Genomic DNA, 26,263 nt, shown 5'->3' on the forward strand with positions numbered 1-26,263 from the left:
CAACTCTTCAATAAATGGTACTGAGAAAACTGGACAGCTACACACAAAAGAATCAAACTAGACCACTCAGACCATATACGAAAGAAAATTAAAACTAGATTAAAGACGTCAATGTAAGACCTGAAACTTTTAGAAGAAAATACAGATTTTGACACCAGTTTTAGCAATATTTTAGGGGATATGTCTCCTCAGGCAAGGAAAACAAAATAAAATAAATGGGAATACAGTGAAAAAATCTTTTGTACAGCTAAGGAAACTATCAACAAAACAAAATGATCATCTACTAAATGGGAGAGGATGATATGTCCAACAGTGTTAATGTCCAAAATATATAATGAACTCTTTTCAATATCAAAAAAAACAACCCAATTTAAAAATGGGCAGAAGACTTGAATAGACATTTTCCCAAAGATACACAGATGGCCAACAGTCACATAAAAACATGTTCAACATCACTAATTATCCAGGGAAATGCAAATCAAAATCACAATGAGATATCACTTTATACCAGTCAGAATAGCTATTATCAAAGAGAGAACAAATAAGTTTTGGTGAGGATGTGGGGAAAAGGGAACACTTGTGCACTATTGGTGGGAATGTTGATTGCTGTAGCCACTCTGGAAAAAAGTACAAAGCTTCCTCAAAAAATTAAAAATAGAACTATCTATGATCCGGCAATTCCACTACTGGGTGTTTATGGGAAAAAATGAAAACACTAATTCAAAAAGATACAGGAACCCCTATTTTTTTGCTGAATTATTCACAATAACCAAGATATGGAAGCAATCTAAGAGCTCGTTAACAGATGAATGGATAAAGATGATGTGGGGTGTGTGTATAAAATGAAACATTACTCAGACATAAAGAGGAATGAAATATTACGATTTGTATCAACATAGATGGACCTAAAGGGTATTATGCTAAATGAACTAAGTCTGACAGAGAAAGGCAAATACTATATATGATTTCACTTATATGTGGAACCTAAAAACCAAAACAAATGAACAACCATAAGTGAACAAAGTCATAAATACAAAGAACAAATAGGGGTTGCCAGAGGGGAGGGGTTTGGGGGAGGGAAATAGTTGAAGGAGATTAAGAGGTACAAACTTTTAGTCACAAAATAAGCTAGTCATGGGTATTAACTTTACAGTGTTGGAACACAGTAATAATTACATAATATCTTTCTGTGGTGACAGATAACCACTAGACTTATCATGGTGATTATTTTGAAATGTATAGAAATACCAAATCACTATGCCATGTGTACCAAGAACCAAAATGGTGGTGTACTTCAATTAAACCTCAAAAACAAACTCATAGAAAAGGAAATCAAATACGTGGTTGCCAGAGGCAAAGGGTGGAAGCTGGTGGCGGGGGCGGGGGGGGGGGTTGGTGGTGGGGGGGCAGGGAATTAAATGAAGGTGGTCAAAAGGTACAAACTTCCAGTAATAAGATAAACAAGTGCTTCCCTTGCGGCTCAGCTGGTAAAAAATCCTGCAATGCGGAAGACCTGGGTTCAATCCCTGGGTTGGGAAGATCCCCTGGAGAAGGGAAAGGCTACCCACTCCGGTATTCTGACCTGGAGAATTCCATGGACTGTATAGTCCATGGGGTTGCAACGAGTCGAACACGACTGAGTGACTTTCACTTTCCAGTAATAAGTACTAGGTAAATAAGTACTAGAAAAGATAAAGACAATATGATAAAGATAACCGACACTGTGCATCTTATATATGAATTATTGAGAGACTAAATCCAAAGTGTTCTCATCACAAGGAAAACTATTATTTTTCTATTTCTTCAGTGTTGTATCTGTATAAGATGATAGATCAGCACTAAACTCATTTTATAATCATTCCAGGATGCATGTAAGTTGAATCATTATATTGTACACCTTAAAATTATATACTGCTGTATGTCAATTACAACTCAATAAAGCAGAAAAAAAAAATGCTCTCCAAGAGGAAAAAGGAAAGAGAAAACCACATCAGAACCAGAAAATCAAACTGAAAATTATCCTGTACAGGAGATTAGCTGCTGTGGAGAGCTTGGTGGCTGGGTGGCATCCGAGCCTACTGCTGGTGGTATCAACCAAGCCATCTCTTTCTTCCTGCTTCCCCACTTCTCTTTTTCCTCCTCTCTTTTTATTCTTTCTCTCCTCTTCTTCTCTCCTACCACCTCTGTCATAGTCCAATGTGTACTGCTTCAACCAGCACATGGTGCAAGAGGTTTTCAAGCTTTATTAAAGCCAATAGGAAAAGATTGTCCTGTTGAATTCAATAGACAATTTATGGGAGGCTCTGAGAATGCCTCAGTGATGCCTGAGAAATACCTTCTGACTGGAGAAGCCTACCCTCTGGGGGAAGTAATCCCAAGCAAGCAAGGTAGTTGGGGATTGTGCTTTAAAAAATGTATTTGGCTTCGGGGGGAAAAATATTGCCTAAACAGAAACTGCTGATGAAGTCACAGAATGACTCCACCTCTGGAATGAGCTGCATTTTCATGTATTTTGGTATGAAATTTGGCTCTTAATTGAGAACTCAGTCACTCTACCCACTCAAGGGCAAGGTGATAAGGTTCTATCAGACCAAGAGTCTAAACGAACCTGAGACTCTACCAAGGTCAGAAATGCTGCACTTCAAGCCAAAAGATCTCTCTTGGGCTTGCTTGTTTTGACTCGTGACTATAAATTTGTCTTGTCTAAGTGTCCAATCATATTATAAAACAAAGCGCCAATCTCTACGGTACAGCATCCTCTGAAGCAACAGGAGTCCTAAATGTACATTTTGGGGATTTTCTAATTTTTCCACTCTTCTGATCTCCACAGGACTTTAAATTACTTCCCCTGAGATCAAGTAAAACAAAATGCTTTTGGAAGTGCTGAACCCAAGGCATTACAACGTCACCAGCATGGTGTCCGAAGTTGTGCCTATTGCCAGCATTGCAATCCTGCTGCTCACTGGATTTCTTCTCTTGGTTTGGAATTATGAGGACACATCCTCAATACCAGGTAAGGCAGTCGTCTATTTCTGTATCTAAAGAGATTGTTTCCTTGGGCTTTTGATCCACGAGGGTAAAGGAGATTCTACGAAATGACAAAGAGTAAACCTGGAGAGCTGGCTGAAGTCCACAGCATGTAAGCAAATGAGGACTCAGGTGAAAAAATGTTTAGCCAATTATCTGCACATGTTTAATGACAACATTAAAACAATACCTCAGATAATCTCTTCCAGGCTCCACTTTACTTTGGTAAAATAGACTTGGCACAAGTATCCTTTAAAATAAGTTTAAGATGGGGACAGCAAAGTAAAATTCCAGGAACTTATTTTTCTTTTGATTCAAATTCGTTCCAATTTTGCTCTGAAGGTGAAAATGTCTCTGGAATGCCTTCTGTCCCCCTTTCTGTCTCATTCCCACTTTGCCTCAGCCATGTCCTCTGCCCTCTCCCTTCTCAAACTTATTCCTTCTCTTTATCCCATTCTTTATTTTCTTTTATTCTTGGATAAGGTGGTGATGTTGATGCCAACATAAGAGCTGGATGGATCCTGGATAGTGGAAGAAAAATGGGGGACCACTATCATTGCCTTGAAAACCTAAAAACATCTTCAACAAGCTCTGTGGACAATCAAAAGTAGAGCATAATATAGTTATCCAGATAATTCCAGTAGAAACACCATCACTCTACACTGTCATACTAACTCAGAATTCTCAGAAATATCAGATTGCTTTTTAATTTTCAGGGAAAATTCCTCACAGCAAGCATCTGTCTCCAGTCCCATAAGATACTTGATAAGGCTTTATTTCAAGAGCATACTCATTACACACTTTCAAGTGTGGGCCTCTTTGCACAGTGATGGAAAGTGGGAGTGTAGGGCTGCTGCAAAATGCCCTGGGTCTGGTTTCTTTATCATTTTTGAGAGAACGGCCTGTCTCTCTGTTTGATTCAGCCTGGTATTTTAGGTTACTTTAAATGCCCAATGTAATGGAATGCTTAGTTGGTTTTCTTCTCTACTCCCTGATAGGGGTCTGAAGGAAGACTGTTCCATGGTCTTTAGCTCAATGAACCCCTTCTCCATCACTGCCCCTTTCTCACTGGATTCTCTTCCCCCAGTGGGCACCCAAGTCAGGGTCCATGAATGGTAGAGGGGAGGGAGGGGCTATTTTTAACAAGTCGCCCCAGAGGTTTGCGTTGCAGGTGATGGTAGAACTGCCTTGGACCTTTGGGGAGGTGGGGGGAGGCAAGCACAGAATGAGCATCCCTGAAGCTCTGGACCAGGAGCCAGAAAGGGGCAGCTCCTCTGTCTACCACCTCTGGGCTGGGGATATCAGGCTGTCACACGCTGACAGTCTGTGACACAATCACACAGTGCTGTCATTCTCAGCCCTGCCTGAGGTGGGTCCTCACATGGACTTTTCATTTCCCAGGTGGTTTTCCTGAGCACTCAGGGTTGAGAGCCACAGAATGGAGCCCAACCCCTTCATTTGAAAGAAAGGGAAATTGAGCACCAGAGACAGCCTCTGCCTGGTCCAGGCGGTATGAGTAACTGTGGAGCCAATCTCTTCTGTTCATAGGTGAGGGGTTAAAGCCCCAGAAGAGAAAGGGCTTGCCAGCATCTTAGCTGGAAGGCAAGTGGGAATAGGGGGAGCAGGGGGACCACCAGGAAGTCCTAAATCCCAGATGGATGTTCATTTTGCTACTAGGGAGCTTCTATTGAATAGTTCCATGCTTTCCCTGGGGAAAGGTGAGGTCTGGTTAGAACTCTCTAGTTCTAGAACCCTCTAGGCCAGATCCCTCCAATCATCAGCTCTCTGGGCTCTGAGTTTTATGCATATGGAGAATCTCGGGGTCAGTGGAGCCAAAGAGTTGAGAAGGTACAGTGAGCCAAATCCCTCAGTTTAACAATTTTGAAAGCAGTTTCACACCCACTTTCTCCTGTGAACCTCTGGGCACTCTGGTGAGGTAAGTGTGTTGATCCCTACTTTGCAGATGAAAAAGCTGAGACATAAAGAGGCCAGATGTCCATGGCTAGTAGACGACGAAGCTGGGACTCAAATTGAAGCTTCCTCAACTCACATTTACTGAGAGGCCCCGTATTATCAGGGCATGGGGAAGGGGGTCCAGGAGTGTGAGAGGTAACCCACATAGGCAGAGGACATAGTGCCAGGGAGGGCCGTGAGGGTTGGAGAGGAATCATTCCTACTTGGTGATGTGCAAGCTTCAATTTGGAGAAACTGCGCCAGTTCGCTGATCTCTGACAAGACTACTGTTACCTGGCGCCTGGCAGCTCTCCCTTCCCCAAGGTTACAGGGTGATGTCTAACCTTGCACGTGGGCCCTCTCCCCCAGACCCTGTCTCTGCCCTGTGCACCACATTCTTTATGGGAGCGCTGGGGAAAAAGGTATGGTGACACAGTTTCCTTTTGCCTGTTAAAAATCTGTTCTACATAAAATGCACAAATAAACATGTGATCACAGATCAGAACAAAAAGGAGGATGCTAGCAGGATCCCAGAAACTCCTCTTGTGCCTTTCCAGTTATACCCTCTGTCACCCCCAGAAGTAAATAGCCTTCTATTCTATAATGATCACTCCCCTGCTTTCTGATAGATTTTTCACCTAATTTCATATTCTAAACAATATCCTTCAGTATTACCTGCTCTTGCATGTTTTAGCAATAGGAATCCTATATTCCTTATTCTTCTGTCTTGGTTTTTTCCTTACATTTTTGCCTGTAGGTTTCATTCAGGTTGTGGCATGCAGCTGCAGTTCATATAGTATGCAGTTACATGAACACCTCACTGTTTAGTCACCTATTCTACTGCTAATAGACATTTGGGGTGTCTTCATTTTGGGGCTATTGTGAACAAGGCTGCTATGAACATTCATGTGCACAGGTTTATTTTGTCTAATGAGGTTTAGCTTAAGATTCTCTTCTTAAACCCGTCCATTCAGACTGAAATGATTGAGACCATAAGGAATTGGTGTGGTGTGGACTACTTTTTACTCGTAGAGCTGTGAAGAGCCTCATGTTAATTAACTTGTGTTGTTGTTTTAATTATTTTGTGTGTGTGACTCACCCATATAGATCAGAAGATATAAAAGGACATTTGGATTTATAGGAACAAGAACAACAGTATCTTAAACAATTGCTCTTTTGAGTAGTGCTGAAATACTGATTATGATCTGATGACTTTCCTAGGTCCCAGCTACTTTCTGGGAATTGGGCCCCTCATTTCCCACTGCAGGTTCCTCTGGATGGGGATCGGCAGTGCCTGCAATTACTACAACAAGATGTATGGAGAATTCATGAGAGTCTGGGTATGTGGAGAGGAAACCCTTATTATTAGCAAGTAAGTCTCAATAATTGGAGAAATACTTTAAAAATCAAGGTTGGGATATTTCCTATTAAAAAGCAAACTCATTTTGATATTTTGCCATCTTTGTTTCCAATGTCTTTACTACTTAAATAAAGATGAGTGATTACCAGGTTAAAAATCTAACACTTGAGACAAACAGAATAATTGGGTTTTGCTTGAGACCTGAGGCATATATAATGAATTCTGGAAAGACTGGAAATTATTCAAAATATCTCTGAGCAGGGAATGTGGAAACTTAGAATACAGAGGATTTGGTTTTGACAAAACACTTGAAGGAGAGGTGTTATCTTTTATACTTCCCTAAGATTTTGGTCTTAACTGTAGAAGTAAGCATGAAAACAAATGAACAAATAGTAATAAAAAAACAAATACCTGAGGGGAGCGGAATTCTGATTGCATCAATTTGCTGATGTGTTTCTAATGCCAACAGGAGGGTAGACAGCAGACGAAGAAGGCGTTCTTCTCTTTACAGAATGCTGCTGTCCTAAAGTGACTGTCAGTGTGCCGGTAAAAGCAATGGTATTCTCCTGCTCCATTACATTTTCCAGATAACTGGTAGACTGAGTTCACTTCAGTGTTAACAAAATATGGATCAACTAAAGAACTAGCTTTGTGAAATATTAGTTTTCTTACTGACTGATCATAGAAAATGAAGCATTTAAAATAAAGCACATATCATAGATGTTCAGCTACTTTGCTAGAATTTAGCAAAGCTAACTGCCAGAATGTCTCATTAATGAGATTTTATATTTATAATCCCTGACAAAGATTTACTCAGAAACTAAGACTGACCAGGGTATTTTACTTATTTATTAGAATTGTTTCTTCAGATACATAGACTATTGCCCAGAAATAAGTGAAGCATTTCTGGAAACTACATTGGCTTTTTTTCATGCCATATTATACATCATTTCCGAAAATACCATGGTAAACACAAAGCCTGAATACTTTGAGCCAAATACTTGAAAGAAGGGAGGAGGGGAGAAAAAGATGTTATCCTTTCAAATATTTCTACCTATCCAAGAATGTTATTTTGAACCAAACTAATTCCTCAATCGTTGCCTGGGTGTTTTCCCATTTCATTCAGTTTGCTGTTGTAAGAGTCTTAATAGTAACTAAGACAGACCATGTTTATATAACTAAACATGTTTATACAGCTTCTGCGGAAATGTCATTTTGGGTGGAAATGTCATTTCACTGGGTTAAAGTCAAACACCCCAGTACAGTGGTTCTCAGACTGTGGTCCCCTGACCAGCAGTAGACACATCTGGCTTTCCATCCTTGGTCCCTCCCTGACACTCTAAATGAGAAAATCTGGGGTCGGGGCCCAGGGATCTTTGTCCATGAGGCCTCCAGGTCATTCTGAGGCACACTCCAGTTTGAGACTCACTGCTCTAACGGTGAGAATATAGGTGCTCTTAGGTTTTACTCCTCTTGGTGTATTGAGCTCTGCTTAGCCAAATTTAAATGAATTTGACATGTTCTCATTTTCAGAATCATTACTTCACTCATTTTTGCAGCCAATTTTCAGTCTCAAAATTGTCCTGGAACAGATGACTATTGAGCTTGGGAGACTGGGACACTACCTCCTGCTCTTTGATCTCCCAGGGCAGCAAGTTGCCTTCCAGCCCTCCTCAAGTCAGCATCTGCCTGTCCCTCAGATACCGGTGAAGGGATCCACAGGATATTTATCCAAAAGGATGACACCTGCAGCCCGGGGTCTAGAGCAGTGCTTCTTGTCTTGGCTTTACATCAAAGTCGCCCAGGGGGCTGTTCAACATCCCAATGCCCAGGTCACATCCCAACTTTTATAGTCTCTTGATGGGGGGACCCAGGCATTGATGGTGTTTAGAGCCCTCCAGGTAATTCCAATATGCTGCAGACTGGAGGGAGGAGAGGAGGTAAGAAGCTCCCAGGACAGAGGGCTTTTCCCTTCAGTATGGGGAAATGCTGAAGCAGGTTGGAGTGGATTCATCTAATTTTCTCCCCCTAAGGTCTAGGTCAGGTGATGGAGGTGCAAGACTAGACCTGGAGGGAAGAATGAAGCACCTGAGAAAGGATCAGATGACCAGGACAGAAACAGCTCATAGACAGTAGATACTCAGATCCCCAGAATAATGCCCAGGAGCCTCACAGGCAATTCCTGAAACAGGATCCTTGTCACAGCACGTGCCATCTGACCAGTCTGCACCTTACAGGAATGTGACCTTACTGACCCCCAAACTGTCAGGTGCTTCCTTCACACTGAGGACACAAACAGCCTTCTGCCTGTGCCCAGCTCCATCTCTGCTCTCCCCGTTCTTCCCTGGTCCTGTCCTCACAGGCTCTTCTCTGGTTGGAGTCTCTGTGTTCTCTATAATTGCCTCTGAGCCGCTCGATTTTGTTGTTAAGGGCTGAGCTCCCCACAGGAATAGGACGTGTTTGTCCCCATCTCCTTCCCTCGCTGCTCTTCAGATCCTTCCAGAACTTCCTGTACCTCTTGAAGAGACCCCACTGGACCCCAGAAAGCTTTTTCTTTGAATAATATGCCAGGTCTTTTCTCTTCAGAAAGTTTGATATCTGTCATCATTACAACTGTGCTGAGATTATGGCCCAACTTTTCAATTCAGCTTAGTTCTGAAGTGGTTGGGGCTGCAGAACTTTGGGTGGGGGAGAGTCAGGCACCAGGGCTGCTGGGCTTCTGCCTGAGCAGCTGGGGGGGGCGGGGGCGGGGGGAGGGCATCTGATCATCTGTAGGTAAAGTGTGCACAGTTCCCCAGGCAGGGGTGCTGTAAATAATGAGGGGCCACAGACACTTCGTGCCCTAAGTATATATTGGTGTTTGCAAGAATATCAAAAAGAAGAACATGGGTAGCATCAATAAGCGAGTAGCACTTAATACGCTAACTGGGGTCAAATTGGCCCATCTGCTACCAGTTTAAATACTATTGTTATAGTGTTTATATATCTGTTTTAATAGTGCATAAATTTATCCCCATGTTGTGGGATTTTTATGGTAAAACTCAGATAGTTCCAGGCAAACCAGGATGGCAAACCCACACTATTATCAGGTAAATATGTGCTGTATAAAAGATGAGGTGGGTGGAACATCTTTCGGATGGGGAAAAATCAGGATTCCATTTCAGATATGTTGACTTGACTTGCCTAGTACCACTGAATGGGATATTAAGAAGGAAGTTCTGACCATCCAGACCTTCTAATGTAGTCATAAACTAGCAAAGGAGCTGAGGAGGAGAGCCAGACAGAAAAGGGAAAACCAGGAGAATGTGGTGGTCTGAAAGCAAGATGAGGAATGCGTGGCAGGGAGGATGGAACTGTCAAGTATCCAGATAGTGCCACAAGACTAGACAGAGATGTGAGCATTGCATTTAGCACCAGGCAGGTTAAGGGTGACCTTGACAAGGGGAGTTTCAGTGGCATTCTGGGGGCAAAATGTGGCCACTGTGGAGAATGGGAGAGAAGAATTGGAGGTGCCAGGTACAAACTCTTCAAGGATTTTGTCCTAAAGGAGGCAGAGGAATAGAATAAGGGTTGAAAGGGGTATTTGGTCCAAGTCTTTTTGTTTGCTAAGATACAAGATACTATGACATGTGTGCTTTGGTGGGAATGATGAGTCACAGAGGAAAACCATCGATGCAGCAGAAAGGAGGAGTGTGCCAGGTGAGATGACAAAGAGGTTCAGGTGACATGTGGAATTGGCCTTGAATAGGGACATGGAAGTTCATCCCCAGTAACAGAAGTGAAGTTGAACATATGGCACTGATCCTGATGGTTGGACTTGCTTCTGTTTTCTCATTAAAATAGGAAATCAAGCCTCTATGTGTGTGTTAGTGGTGTCCAACTCTTTGTGACCCTATAGACTGTAGCCTGCCAGGCTCCTTTGTCCATGGGATTCTCCAGGCAAGAATACTGGAATGTGCAGCCATTCCCTTCTCCAGGGGATCTTCCTGACCCAATCAAGTCTGTAGTTGAGATTAAAGGTGAGGAAGTAGAACAGTGAAGAGAGGAGGCAGGATATAACAGTCATAGAGGAGACAAGAGCATGATTGGACTCAGGAAATGTACTAGATTGGGCAACTGCACCATGGGCCCATTTGAATTTAACTGAGACTCCTTCTGTGTGTGTGTGTGTGTGTGTCTTTGTGCATCTATGGTTTTTCCCTGGCCCCATTCAGCTGCCAGGTGCAAGCAGAGTAATCTAAGAGTTGGCTTTAGCAGGGTTGAGATTTTACCAGGGAACGAGGACAAAGTAAGTAGAGGTCCAAGGAGGTGAGGATGCATGACAGGCAGAGACTTTAATGATAAACAAGAAATATTTTCCCAACTTTTTAGTAAGAAAAGTTCAAATGAACAAGAACGTTAGAAGAACAATCTCCGAACAATCTCCCTACTTTTTGTCCCCTGACCTTGACCTTCTGAAGAAACCATGTCAGTTGTCTTACAGGATGCCCCACATTCCATATGCCTTTCATTGTCTCATTATGGTGTCATTGAACATACTCTTCTATTCCTGGTATTGCCTATAAACTGAACACTAGGTTTATAAGCTCAATTCAATTCAGATTAACTGTTTTGTAAGAGTATTTTCCTGTTTAGTCCTAGATACTTCATATTGCATCATAATCGGGAGCCCAGGGAAGGTGGTCCCATATTATGAATACTAAATCTGATCAGCTTAGGGTCGTTGCAGTCAGGTCTCTGTTATATTCATTTTCTCTTGCAGTGACCTCAGTATTAGAGCTGCATAAGATTATTAGAGGGCAAAGGACAGGGAAAACGTGGTAAGACTAATGGAGTGTGAGTGACAGGCACAGAACAGGTGTACAGGAAGCAAGTGTTTTTGAATGTTTGGTACCAGTTGTTCCATTGATTATCTCCCCATATTTCTAGTACTCATCAGTCTTGAACCTCACCATGGGTCTGTGAGTTCTTTAAACTCAGAAGGGAGGTCTTTTTTTTTTTTTTTAACCACCTAAATTTCTTTTTTACCACCTAAACTGACTTCCTGACTACTTTTCATTCTGAAGAGACAAAACATTTGCCTTCTTTGGAGATAGCTTTTGACTTCGGTCATGTTTTGAGAAGAATAACAACTCCAGGGACCAGGCATCTTAAACTACCCAGTATCCTTTCTGAGCTTGGGGACTCTGGTCTCTTCTCAGTGGTGAGAGGCCCTCACTCTCTCAGTCAGTCAATCCATGTAACATCCCCCTTACCTAGTGTTACAGCCGGTACAATTATGGGAAGGAGGTCTCCTCTGTCCTCCTAAATGTCAGGAGAGCTCTGGGCTGAGGTCCTTAGCGCCTCACCAACCTTCCCTTCTTCGCTCTCCTGATTTACTCTGGTTAGATAAGACCAGCCTACTTTTGATAAGTGATTTTGTTTTAAACTGCTTGTCTTTAGTCACACTTTCCTTGCTGTGTGTATCACCTCTGTCTTGCCTGCATGTGCGTGCTAAGCTGCTCAGTCATGTCTGACTCTTTGTGACCCTATGGACTGTAGCCCGCCATGTTCCTTGGTCCATGGGATTCTCTAAGCAAGGATACTGGAGTGGGTTGCCATGCTCTCCCTGAGGGGATCTTCCCAACCCAGGGATCGCTTGTATCTCCTGCATTGACAGGTGGGTTATTTACCACTAACACTACCTGGGAAGCATTCTTTGCCAAGTCAGAGCCTCTGTCTCAGGATAAGTAAGATATTGGTGCCCCTTAAAGAACACATTGCCTTTAAATGGTAGCTCTTTATTAACCAGCATTTAGTTGGATTGATTTGGGATTTCTTATTCTCTTTTTTTAAATTGATGAGGTAGTTCCTCAAAACATATGGAAAGACCAATATCTTTTATGAAATATGCCAAAGCTCTAGGAGTCAGAGTAGAAAAATACTGTTCTGCCTGTTTCCTAATTAAAATGTGTATACTAGTTTGTGAATAATGAGGAAATAAATTGCTTGCTTTCTGCTTTAATTATAGAATGAGGTGGGGGAAGATGAGAAAGCTAGAGGCCTAAAATCTTTTAATTAATAAGAGTTTCAGTCCTTTTATACCATGACATTTCCACACAGGACAAAATTTGGCTAGTTGGTTAAACTAATTCCCTGAAACACAAATAGAAGCATCTGGATATTTGGTTTTTTGCTTTTATAGTTGCTAAGAAGAGAAAAACTTACCCAAAACTTAGGATAATTTGATTAATATTATCTGGGATTAAATCAAGAATATATGTGACTTAGAGAGTATTTTGGTTTGAAAATAAGATTTTGTTCCTAAAATATATATCAAGTAAATTCATTCATATGATAATTTTGTTTTCATTTCATAGCACTGCCATTATTTCAGGGGCTTTCTTTTAAAGTTTAAATGGGATCTTGAAATCCATCACAGATGTGTGGGTTTGGCTAGTACTTAGCCCACCACCTAATCTACTCAGTTGGAGCTGAGCTCCTTTGGCCCAGGGTCTTCTATGGCAATGTGTTCTCACAGGCATTCACTGAACAACCTCATTAGAGATAAGTCATCCTTTCAGGAGCCAATTGCAACTTGGAGCGAGAGGACCACCCTAGCTCACTGGAAGAATAAATGCATAGGGTATAGTAGCCACTCCCAATCTTTGAGTGTTGTCTGTTCAGAAAACAGCCATAGTAGGAGAATTTGCAGTTGAGAAACAGAATTTTAGTATAGAAGGAAGGATGAGCCAAAGTAGTAGTGAATACATGAAAATCTGTACAATATTAAGCACCAAAATAAGGGAGAAAATAACATCTAAAGTAAAGCTAACATCAGAAATAAGTTATGCGTCTAGAATTTGCACAATTGAGCACTGTGTGATTCTTTCCAACTTCTATCCCCTGCACACCAGAAAAATTCCAGATGCTCCCTCTTTTGCAATGTCAAAAAGATGTTTATAAATATATCCTAGGGATTTTACTGGCAGTCCAGTGGTTAAGACTTCACCTTCCAATGCCTGTGGTGTGGGTTCCATCCCTGACAGGGGAGCTAAGATCCCACACGCCTTGCAGCCAAAAGAATCATGACATAAAACAGATACAATATTGTAACAAATTCAATAAAGACTTTAATAATGGTCCACATCAAAAAAAAATTTTTGTTTAAAAATATATTTACTTTCCTGTTATAATGTGCATATTTTCCTTTATTCCTCTGCTCAAATGTTTGATCCCTTTCTGATGTCATGATCTGTGTCTCTTCTGAATTCCACTCTGGCCTTGGACACATGGAATAGTGGGAAAGCTCTAGAAGGTCTATTTTAACTTCCCTAGCAGACTTGAGCAGATTGGCTCTTGAGCCCCGAATTTAAGGGTTATATCATTTTAGCTCTGCCTCTGGCAGCTCCTCACCAGAGCACACAAAGTGGGCATCTTTTATACACATTCTGGCTTCTGTCTTGTAAATACTGCTGAAGCACAGACTAATACTGGTTCACCCTGCACTGACTTTCTTCATGTCTCCAGCAGCTGCACTGCAAAAAACCTCTACTTCTCTGCTCACCACTCTGTCCCTCTTTTTAATTTCCAAACTCTGCTTCTTTTTTTCTGATTATCTCTGTGAAAAAAAGGCTGTCAATTTGAAGATACTCAAGTGGAAATTTTTTGAAGTTTCAGAAACATATAAGGAGGAAAGTCACTCTGCTATGCTTATGTGTCACTAAGATGTATTTACACTTGGCCATGTGGTCCACATAAAAATACTGTGTGACATAAACCCTGTAATCTGAAGAGCCTGTTGTCCTGCCCTACAGAGGGGTCTGGGTAACAAGCTTGGAACAGCTGTGCTAGCACAGGGAGGTGGAAGGTGGTACATGAGACCTAAGGTTGGTCCAGTGATTTGTGTAAGCTTTGTATAGGGTGAGATTTATGCTGAGATTTTTTTTTTCCCTCTGATGGGCAAGGCTGAGTGAGGTGGTAATCCTGTCTGCTGATGACTGGGTTTGTATTTTTGCTTTGTTTGTTGTTTAGATGAGGTGTACTTCCCTGGTGGCTCAGATGGTAAAGCGTCTGTCTACGATGCAGGAGACCCAGGTTTGATCCCTGGGTTGGGAAGATCCTTTGGAGAAGGAAATGGCAATCCACTCCAGTACTATTGCCTGGAAAATCCCATGGACAGAGGAGCCTGGTAGGCTACAGTCCATGGGGTTGCAAAGAGTCGGACACAACTGAGCGACTTCATGTACGTACATGTATGTAGATGAGGTGTACTGCACAGGGTGCTACTGGGGGCTGGGTGATGCCAGGTCTCGTATTCCAGCGGTGTCCTTTGTGTGAGTTCTCACTATTTGATACTCCCTAGGGTTAGTTCTCTTTAGTCTAGGGTCTTGGAAGTCAGTGCTCCCACTCCAAAGGCTTAGGGCTTGATCTCTGGTCAGGAACGAAGACTCCACAAGTGGTTTGTTATGGCATTAAGTGAAATTAAAATAAATACCCCAAAACGAGAAACCAAAGATGAACCCCAGACAAATGACAGTTACAAAATCAGGCAAATAATAATTACGATAATGGAATATACACATATACATACACACCCATAAGCAAAATCAAAACAGTCCAACAAAAACAAAGTACAGTAGATTGATCTGGTGAACAAAGGAAATACTTATATCTACCAGTTAAGAACAAAACTAACTAAAGCACAAGTTGGAAAACAAAACTAAAGCACAGTGCCAAGTGGGGAATAAAACAATGGAAACAAAACTAACAAATACATTGAGAGGAAAGGAAAGAAAGAAAAGAAAGAAAGAATAGGTATGCAAAGTTAAATAGAGGTAGATAAAGAAGATTTATATACATTAAAGATTAACTGCAAGGGGAAAAGAACAGTAGGAAAAGCAAATAAAGGGATAATGTAGAAAAAATAATAATAGGTTTAAAAATTAAAATTAATAAAAGGAGGGAAAAAAAGGAAGAAGAAAAAAAAAAGGCAAACTCCATAGAACTGCAAAAACCCAATGGAGAGGCAGAGGTTTATAACAACAATAAAAAATGTGACTGAGAAAAAAAAGCTCAAAAGCGTAATTAGATTTCATAGTGTCAATAAAATCAACAACTACAACAGAGGGGGGTAGGAAGGGGAAAAAAAAAAAAGAAAATTAAAAAAAAATCCAAAGAATCTACAGAACAAATCAAAACATAAGAATAATAAATGTTTTTCTTGAGTCACTGCTGTCAGAGTCCTTTCCCTCGCTGGGAGTCACAGTCCGCCTCACCTCCCTAGGATGCCCTCCAACACTGTGCTGATCTCTGGACCTGCTGTGGGGCAGCTCAGATTCTAATCTGGTCCTATTCCTGTGTGTTCTTTCCTCCAATGTCCACAGCTATCAGAACTAGTGCGTTTTCTTTTGTGGGAGCTCTCAATGACCTTTTATATATTTCACAGACACAGAGTCTGCCTAGTTGATCATGTGGATTTAATCTGCAGCTTGTACAGCTGGTGGGAAGGTTTTGGGTCTTCTTCCTTAGCTACACTGCCCCTGGGTTTCAACTGTGGTTTTATATCCACCTCTGCATGTGAGTCATTCATTGGGGTTTGCTCTGGAGGCTGCACTGGAGGACTTGAGTCTGTCCCTGTGAGGGCCAGGTGTGGAGGTGGAGCAGCTGTTTGGATTGCAGGGGTTCCGGCGGCACCAGGTGCTCAGGAGAGTTGGCAGCTAGGACAGAAGGAAATATAGAGTTCTAGAAGGGTATGGCAACCAGTATTGGCCAATACGCTCCAGTATTCTTGCCTGTAGAAACCCCCTGAAAGAGAAGTCTGGCAGGCCACAGTCCACAGGGTCGCAAAGAGCTGGACATGACCGAAGCAACCCTGCATGCTTAGACACAAGACTTTTGTTGCCTGTGGCAGCTTTGCCCCAGTAAGGGTTGAGTGTGAAGGTGGCGCAGCTGCTTGGCTTGCAGGAACCCTGGCAGCGCCAAATGTGCAGGGACACAGACTGCCTCCACTCCAGGAGTTCTTGCCCTATCAGAGTCTTTTTTTGAGCCTCTTGTAACTGGCAATTGGAAGGCCTCTTTGGCCAGTCTTTCTCCATAGTTCTGCCCATTCAGGCACTTAGAGGGCTCCCTTGCCTGGGGTCCTCCTCTGTTGTTCCGCACGTCAGACACATAGACATGGCTGGGCTCCTACTCTGTAGATCAGCATGTCAAGCACTTAAAGGGGCACCCTGGGTAGGATCCTACTCTGTAGTTCAGTACATCAGGTGTTTGATGGGCCAGCCTCTCTATTGTTCAGCTGAGGATGCGAGTTTTGCATGGTTCTAGAAGCCAATGGCGCCCCACTCCATTACTCTTGCCTGGAAAATCCCATGGACGGAGGAGCCTGGAAGGCTGCAGTCCGTGGGGTCGCTGAGGGTCAGACACGACTGAGCGACTTCACTTTCACTTTTCACTTTCATGCATTGGAGAAGGAAATGGCAACCCACTCCAGTGTTCTTGCCTGGAGAATCCCAGGGATGAGGGAGCCTGGTGGGCTGCTGTCTTTGTGGTCTCACAGAGTCGGACACGACTGAAGTGACTTAGCAGCATACATTATTTTATGCTGGTCAGGTACTCTTGTCTGCTCTCAGCTGGTGTTCTGCCTGCATTTCTGTGTCTGAAGGTGTATTCCTGATGTATCCGTGAAGAGAGATGTACTCCACGTGCACCTACTCCTCTGCCATCTTGTCCTCCTAAAATTTTTTATTGAAGTATAGTTGATTTACAATGTTTTGTTAGTATCAGGTATACAGCACCACTTTAATTGAAGAGACTGTCTTTTCTCCACTGTATATTCTTGCTTCCTTTGTCATAAGCTAATTGACCATAGGTGTATGGGTTTATTTCTGGGCTTTCTCTCCTGTTCCATTGATCCATATGACTTTTATTCCAGTATCACACTATTTTGACTACTGTAGCTTTGTAGTACGTAGAAGGCGATGGCACCCCACTCCAGTACTCTTCCCTGGAAAATCCCATGGACGGAGGAGCCTGGTAGGCTGCAGTCCATGGGGTCGCTAAGAGTCGGACACGACTAAGCGACTTCCCTTTCACTTTTCACTATCATGCATTGGAGAAGGACATGGCAACCCACTCCAGTGTTCTTGCCTGGAGAATCCCAGGTTCGGGGGAGCCTGGTGGGCTGCCGTCTATGGGGTCACACAGAGTCAGACATGACTGAAGTGACTTAGCAGCAGCAGCTTTGTAGTATACTCTGAAGTCAGGAAGCCTGCTTCCTCCAGCTCCATTTTTATTTCTCTAGATTGCTTTAATTACTCAAGGTATTTTGTGTTTCCAAATTAAAAAATTTTTAGTTTCTAGTTCTGTGAAAAATGTCATTGGTAATTTGATAGGGATTACACTGAATCTGTAGATTGCCTTGGGTAGTATAATCATTTTAACAATATTCAATCTTCCAATCCAAGTACATGGGTATATCTTTCCATCTGTGTGGTCTTCAATTTAGTTCACCAGTGTCTTTAGTTTTCAGAGTACAGGTCTTTTGCCTCCTTAAGTAAGTTTATTCCTAGGTATCATATTTTCATTGATGTTATTGTAAATGGTAGTGTTTCCTTAATTTCTCTTTCTGATCTTTCATTGTTTGTGTATTTTTGCAATATCCACAAATCAATTGGTGTGGTATACCACATTAACACACTGAAGAGTAAAAACCATGTGATCATCTCAAGAGACGCAGAAAAAGGTTTTGATAAAAATTAACAGCCATTTGTAATAAAAACTCACCAGAAAGTGGGCATAGAGGGAATCTATGTCAACATAATAAAAGCCATGTATAAAAAACCCACAGCAAACATACTCAATGGTGAAAAGCTGAAAGCTTTTTCTCTAAGATCAAGAAAAAGACAAGGATGCCCACACTTGCCATTTTCATTTGCTATAGTTTTGGAAATCCTAGCCACAGCAATCAGAGAAGAAAAGGAAATAAAAGAAATTCAAATTGGAAAAGAAGTAAAACTGTCACTTTTGGAGATAACATGATATTACACAGAAAACCCTATCCTTTCAATTATTAAATTATTTAAATGATTGATTTATACTTCCAATGCCATAGCCTAACTTATAAGCAGCCTTCATAAAAGAGCTTCTCACCAAAGTGAGCCTCTCTGCAGAAGAATTCTGTACTGCTGTCCTAAGATAATATTCTCTTCACATGTGGAGGCCCCATGATGCGTTCAGCTAGAATTTTTAAAAATTCTATAATACTCAGTGTCTTGTCATGCCCTAATTCTATTGGTATTGGAGGTAGGAAGCAAGCCCTGGAGGAGATCTGTGGGGAGGGGGGCTGCCTCCTTCCTACCTACTTGTTCCGAAGGCTGAGCCTAGGCTGTAAGAACTGGTCCAGGAGCGAGGGTAGAGGGCAGAGTAGTGGAAGAAGAACTGGGAAGTTGAAGGAAGCCTGGGGTATTGGCAAAGTCCCAGGGATGCCACATCAAGGGCTATCTAATGGCTCAACATATCCTACATCTTGGGAGAACTCTGTGACCCTCTAGACCCTGGTGATTCATGATGGATGCAGAGCCCCAAAAGAATTGCTGTCACCACCACAGAGAGCCTTCCAGGTCCACCCAAGTCAGTCAAGCTCAAGGCAGAGGTACCCAGGTATATCCTTCAGTTCCAGAATGATACCCCTGGAGGGACCAGGCCTGATTAGAGACTCTGGGGAATAGGTGGTACAAGGCAGAACTGCTGCTTCCAGACTAAAGTGATGAGACTTCAAATATTCCAGCATCTCCCAATCCTGAGATTCACCTCTCGGGGAGGGGAGAGAAGGGCACCACTGGCTGCTTCAGGGCTGGAGGCTCTTGGAAACATGGTGATATGGAGGGTGCAGTTTCTTACAGCCTTGCAGCTTTGACCACATTAATGGGTAATATTTTAGAGACTTGGTGTTAGAGAAGAAGGGCAAATAACAAATAACTCTGTGTGTGTTGTGTGTGTTGTTTGTTGATCTTTAGTGATGCCCAAACAGAGAGCTAGTAGGTAGAAATGTTTTAACTGGAGGAGGAGGTTCTTGTGCTAACACAAATACTTATTTAATCTAACACTAGAAATTATGCATTTTTGTCTAGATCAAATGCATTTGCTACAAGAGCCAACAGGTAGTCAAACTCACCATTTTGAGTTCTTGACCCTTAAAATTCAATACCAAGTTTTGCTTTTGCTGCAGGTCCTCAAGTATGTTCCATGTAATGAAGCACAGTCACTACATATCCCGATTTGGCAGTAAACTTGGGTTGCAGTTCATCGGCATGCACGAGAAAGGCATCATATTTAACAATAATCCAGCACTCTGGAAAGCTGTTCGACCTTTCTTTACAAAAGGTATTCAGGTGCCGGGTACATTCTGCTGCTTTGTCTATGAACATGTCTGTTTTGAAATCATTTTTAACTTCTTCTGCTTCATAGTTTTAAAATGGTTACAGCTAACATTTATTACTCATGTATTATATAGTAGGCACTATTTTAAACACTTAATTCTTAATTCCACAGCAACCCCAGGTGGTAAATAATAATACCACCTACATTTTGCAAATGAGAAAACTGAGGCATAAAGAGGTTAACTATCTGGCCCAATTTCCATCATTAGTAAATGTTAGCACAGAAGACAACCCCAGAGCCTACATATTTAACCACTTTGATCTGGTTCTTCCTGTTTCTACATCCATCTCATGGATTTAAAAAAGAATTGGCTCTCTATACACTTAATGTCACTTCAATTAAGAATTTAGTGTGTCAGCCATATTTCGGGCTTCCCTCATAGCTCAGTCGGTAAAGAATCTGCCTGCAATGCAGGAGACCTGGGTTCGATCCCTGGGTTGGGAAGATCCTCTGGAGGAGGAAATGGCAACCCACTCCAGTATTCTTGCCTGGAAAATCCTATGGACAGAGGAGAGGAGCTTGGTGGGCTACAGTCCATGGGCCGCAAGAGTCGGACACGACTTAGTGACTAAACCACCACCAGCCATATTTAGCATAGCCAACATGTTTGCTGAACCATTGGTTGACATCCCACATGTTTTAACAGAAAACAATTTGCAAATAACAGAGAATTTTAAAACTGTGAGTGGCTATATATGTCATTTCTTCCAGGCTCTGAGTTTTTTACTTAAGTAAATACATTTCTAGAGAGCTTGTGACTTTTCCCCAAGGCAACATAGCCAGATTATGGAATAGCAAAAGCTAGATTCCAAACATCTTTATCTAGTGTTTTCCCTCTTTACCATCTGCCACTGGAATTGAAGTCTTATAGTTTTATGGGTCAAAAGTCTGATGTGGGTCTCACAGGGCAATAATCAAGATACTGCTGCTGCTGCTGCTAAGTCGCTTCAGTTGTATCCGACTCTGTGCGACCCCATAGATGGCAGCCCACCAGGCTCCTCTGTCCCTAGGATTCTCCAGGCAAGAATACTGGAGTGGGTTGCCATTTCCTTCTGCAATGCATGAAAGTGAAAAGTGAAAATGAAGTCGCTCAGTCACATCCGACTCTTAATGACCCCATGGACTGTAGCCTACCAGGCTCCTCCGTCCATAGGATTCTCCAGGCAAGAATACTGGAGTGGGTTGCCATTTCCTTCTGCAATGCATGAAAGTGAAAAGTGAAAATGAAGTCGCTCAGTCATGTCTGACTCTTAATGACCCCATGGACTGTAGCCTACCAGGCTCCTCCATCCATAGGATTCTCCAGGCAAGAATACTGGAGTGGGTTGCCATTTCCTTCTCCAGTCAAGATACTGGGAAAACTATTCCTTTCTGGAGGATCTATGGAGAAAATGTTTCTTTGCCCTTTCCAGCTTCTAGAGGCTGCCCACATTCTTTGGCCCATGGCCCTATCAGTGATATTACATTCTGTTTATACATTTGAAATGTGGCTTCAAACTCTTGAACTTGAAGGAAAATCAGACATCAGCCTGGAACTGATATTCAAGGCCAATCCTTTCACGCAAAGGATTGATTCATGAAGGAATTAGCTGTCCCACTTGTGGATGTGACAGTCACCCAGAAAACAGCATCCCCACCTTCCATATCTCCAACTCCTTCCTTAAGTTAGAAATTATGCTGCCAACCCAAGCTTCCTTTTTATACATGGGTGGAAATGCTTAGAGTCTAGAACCACTTACAGGTCTCTTTCTTATTTGTAAAGTGTGTCTTCAGGGGCTCTGCAGCACAGCTGATTTGCTTTGTTTGAGCACTATGAATTTGACAGAAAATCTGAATAACAAAAGACATAAAAAAGCAATTACTCCTAAAGAAAACTCAAAGAAACTTAAAACAAGGAGAGAAATAATTTTAAGAGTTAAACTCTCAAGTTAGACCATCTACCATCATGACCCACTAGCTGCTAAGACAGTCAGGGACAAAGCAAAGGGAGAGAATAGAGCTAGTTAACTCTACCAGGTTTCATTCATTCCTCTATTTGACAAATACATTTGGAGACCTACCATGTACAATGGACTTGAAGTACAAAGCTAATAGGTTATCATTGCCCTGAAAGAGTGCACAGTTCTGTGAGAAAGACTGCTCAAACAAGGATTTGTTTTGTTGTTATGACATTGATTGAGTACAATAAATGATTGCAGTTTGAAGAGAAACTAAGATTAAGAGAGTTATATTTGGTAAGGGCTTCCCAACTGACTCAGTGGTAAAGAACCCACCTGCCAAGCAGGAGATGCAGGTTCGACCCCTCAGTCAGGAAGATCCCCTGGAGAAGGAAATGGCAACCCACTCCAGTATTCTTGCCTGGGACAGAGGAGCCTGGTTGGCAATAGTCCATGGTGTTGCAAGGAGTCAGACATACCTAGCGACTAAACAACAACAAAAACATTTGGTAATTTAGAAAATTAGCTGCGACCCCATGGACGGTAGCCTACCAGGCTCCACGGTCCATGGGATTTTCCAGGCAAGAATACTGGAGTGGGCTGCCATTTCCTTCTCCAGGGGATCTTCCCAACCCAGGGATCAAACCCAGGTCTCCTGCATTGCTGACAGACACTTTACCATCTGAACCACTAGGGGAGCCCAACCTATACTAAACAGTAAGCACCTTAGATCAAAACAGTAAGATCCAATTTAAATAGTTCTGTAGCAATATTCTGCCATCCAATGAAACATAAAATATCCTATTACCAAATCCAAATCTTCTTTAGAAGGGTATATAATAAACATGGAAAATCACAGATTTGTGATTTATAACCACAAGTATTACATAGTTCAATTGCAATCTCACAAATGATTTGTTATCATATGAAGAAAAGTATAATTTTGAATAGCCTGTTTTTAAAATATTTATTTTTTTCATTTTTAACCATAAATGTGATGACCTGCTGTAGAAAATTAAGAGAATACAGAGAAAGCATAAAGAAGAATATGAAAATTTCCACCCAGTTATTGAATAAAAATCTGTGGTCAGTTAAGCTCCGAACATAAAAAGCCAAAATTGCCTGATTGCTGTGTGCCCTGGAGTTGGAGGTAGCTCACTCTGATGTTGTCCCCTTCAGCTTTGTCCGGCCCTGGCCTGGTGCGCATGGTGACCATCTGTGCTGATTCCATCACCAAGCATCTGGACAGGCTGGAGGAGGTCTGCAATGACTTGGGCTATGTGGACGTGTTGACCCTCATGCGGCGCATCATGCTGGACACCTCTAACATGCTCTTCCTGGGGATCCCCTTGGATGGTACTGAAATTTTCATTCTCATGACTTGACATTCAGCCTTTTACTAAACAGGGCATGAGAAGGATAATGAACTCATGGAAAGATACACTTTTTTGTACACTGTTCTTATTTAAATCTTTCCAAGTATTCCTAAAGTGTTTTCCTAGTATGTCTGCATCCTTTATTTATAAACTCTTAAATATTCATAGCAAGAGCCATCTTCTATTTCTTTTGTATCTCTTCTCATTGCTCTAGGAAATAGGATAATTCCACCCACAGCTGAAACTTAATAGATGTGATCATTTCATTTGGTCATAAATACATCCTACCACCAAACCTATGTATTCAACCATTACCAACCTTCTTTTGTATATGATATATATGCATACATACACACATACATACAAACCCATAGCCACATTCAATCTATTTAACTTTCTATGTATATATACAAACACACACACATAAATATACCCTTACACCTCTCCCTCAAAGCCACTAAGTATGAAAACTTTGAGCTGATGCTGCTTAAAATGATGATGATAACTACCATAAATTTAGTATCTACAATGTGCCAAGTAGTATAAAAAATTGCTTCACATAAAGCTTGTGATTTAGCATTTATAACAATCCTGGCAAGATTTCTCACTCAAGAAGATGCTTTCCTCATTATATTATAGAAACAAACATTAAACACATCCATTTAACTCTACCACCAACAAAAAAACCCCAAACATTAATCACGTGGACTCATTCCATTCTGCTGTTGTCAGCTTAAAGAAATTTCTCCCGATTTGATTTCTAACAGTGTTCACTGATTCATACATTCATTCAACTAATATTTATCAATTGCCTATTTTATGGCAGGTTTAGGTTCTGGGGTTACAGCAATGAACTAGATAAAGTCCTTGCCTTCAAAGAGTGTACATCCCAGTGGCCATATGAAGAGTAAACAAGTTACTGTCTAGTAATATTTTAGGCAATAATAAGTGCCTTGAAAAAAAAAGTAGGGCAAAGGGCTAGAAAGTGAAGGGGGGCAATTGGAGACAAGCCAAAACTATAGTGGAGAGAAGGGGTGATCAGGAAGGTCTCTGATCCTCTGATGTGGAATGGACATCTGAACAAAGCCCCAGATGAAGTTTAGCCCTGAACCCCCTACAGATCTGAGGGAAGAACATCACAGGAATAAGAACAAGGCATGATTTCACTCTTGCCCACACCAACTGAGCTATCACACCTGCTCCCTGATTGACCACATTTGGACAAGCAAACAAATGATAAGTCCTCCCTTCCTTTTCTCCACTCTCCTTGTCTCCTGTCTCCACTCTTTAATTATTTCTTTCAAGAGGACATTATAGTCTGATTGACATCAGGATGGGTGTCTCATTCACTCTGAGGACCTTAGTCACAGCCTCTTGTCTGAACTCCTTTCAGACAGGCACTGTAGAAGTCCTATTTGCCTGTCCCACACACTCCTAAGGACTGACAGTTACCTATTTTAGAAGTCCCTTCTCCTTGATTCCCAAACAGCCTTGACTCTTAGGAGGGGTAAGGAAAAGTGCATTGTACAACTCTCTGTTAACTTATGGATGCAGATTTTGTTGCTAAGAGCCTGCATAATCCATACAGAGTTATGTGTATTTCCACCTGCTCAATGGGTCCTTGTTAAACTCTCAATGGGCTTGGGGGACACGGTGCACCAAAGAGGAAAGGACATGGCCCTGAGGTCAGATAGGACTGGGCTGCAGCCTAAGAGCTGCCAGCCACACTGGCTGTATGCTGTTGGGCAAACTTCTTCATTTCTATGAATTGCAGCTTCTGCATCTGCACAATGAGGACATTCTCACTCCCTTCGCAAGACTCTTAAGGATGAAATGAAGTTTCTTTGTAAAGCACCTTACCCTGCGCCTGGTGTTTAGCAGTTGAAAATACATGTCTCTTCCCTTCCCTTGTGTATAATTTGAGAAAAGCAGTGTTTTTTCTTTTCTCTAGTATTCAATGTAATTCAAGAAAATCAATTAAGAACTGACTGTTCAGGAGACTTAGGATAAGGCATTGAAGACTACAACATAAATTCTACACTCTGAACTGAAATATAAGCAGAAGAATGGCAAGGCTTTTTGCCTTTGGTACCAAATTGAGGCCATAATAGCATTAATTACTTTTTATTTCCCATGGTCAGGAAAACAGAAGGTGTTGGAGGCTCAGCCAAAGAGAATCATGTGAGATTCTAAGCTGGATCTCTACCATAAACATGAAAACTGGCAAATCTCTGGTTAACTTGGCCATTTAGGTGCTAAAGTAGAATGAATTAGTGTTGATTTCTTTGGTGACATTCACGTGGCTGTAACACCCACTGAAGACAGAACTTTGTCCTGCTTAGAGTCCAAGATGCTAGGAGAGTCTACAGGGGATCTTCTTTCATCAGCATACCCTTCTTGGACTCATATTTTTGCTCATCTGCTCTGATGTTTTTGCAGAAAGTGCCATCGTGGTTAAAATCCAGGGGTATTTTGATGCATGGCAAGCTCTCCTTCTCAAACCAGACATCTTCTTTAAGATTTCTTGGCTGTGCAGAAAGTATGAAAAGTCTGTGTAAGTAACACATTTTGGAATAATTATTGATGAGACTGATTTGTGTGTGTCTCAGATATATCTGGCCTCTTTGGCAAGCTTTCTCGTCCCCAGAACCACAGGGAGCTGTTGATTAAGATGCTGGTGAAGCACTTCTTACAGCGCTTTGGGCACATGTGGCCAGACCACAGCGGAAAGGCAGCCTTTGGCCCAGGGATGCTTTTCATCTAGGAAGCTAAGAACCCCAAATCTAGAACTAGGACACTGCAGTGTGTTTTGAGTTGAAGACAAAAGGGTTGGCTGAACCTATCATTATTATTTGTCAAAATTTTCTTTTCATGTCTAGAAAAATGGAAACATGAAATCATTTATTGTATTACATTGAAACAATTTAATTTAATGCAACTTGTAAGAATTGACAGTAGTCACAAAAGAATTTTTTCATGATGAACTTTTATAAGGTGTGCTTTTTTTGTTTGTTTAATTATACATCTTATGTCTTGGGAGATCCTAAAATTGTCATTAAATGGCTTTGCCTTGGTCTCAGACTAGTCTAGCAGAAGACTGGACAAATGCCCAATGGCCTGCTGGATAATCATTGGGTTTTTAGGTGCAAGTGTTGTTGTTGTTTAGTCACTAAGTCATGTCAAACTCTTTT

The 26,263-nt window shown here is 41.7% G+C and overlaps 1 protein-coding gene and 1 non-coding gene across 3 annotated transcripts in view; both read left to right on the forward strand.

Annotated features, from left to right (window-relative positions):
• CYP19A1 (cytochrome P450 family 19 subfamily A member 1) overlaps positions 1 to 26,263 on the forward strand; it is a 54,382-nt gene that overhangs the window by 17,467 nt on the left and 10,652 nt on the right. The window contains 5 exon segments of one of the 2 annotated variants that reach the window (NM_174305.1): positions 2,831 to 3,013; positions 6,202 to 6,352; positions 19,548 to 19,702; positions 22,876 to 23,052; positions 25,512 to 25,626. In NM_174305.1, the coding sequence (NP_776730.1) occupies positions 2,869 to 3,013; positions 6,202 to 6,352; positions 19,548 to 19,702; positions 22,876 to 23,052; positions 25,512 to 25,626 (743 nt within the window). In that variant the 5' untranslated portion in view covers positions 2,831 to 2,868. 2 annotated transcript variants of the gene reach the window in all.
• On the forward strand, positions 14,366 to 14,437 carry TRNAR-ACG (transfer RNA arginine (anticodon ACG)). The gene has a single exon. It is a non-coding gene; the product is annotated as a tRNA-Arg (tRNA).

The sequence above is a fragment of the Bos taurus genome, chromosome 10 (genome assembly GCF_002263795.3).
Source record: "Bos taurus isolate L1 Dominette 01449 registration number 42190680 breed Hereford chromosome 10, ARS-UCD2.0, whole genome shotgun sequence".
Lineage (NCBI taxonomy): Eukaryota > Metazoa > Chordata > Mammalia > Artiodactyla > Bovidae > Bos > Bos taurus.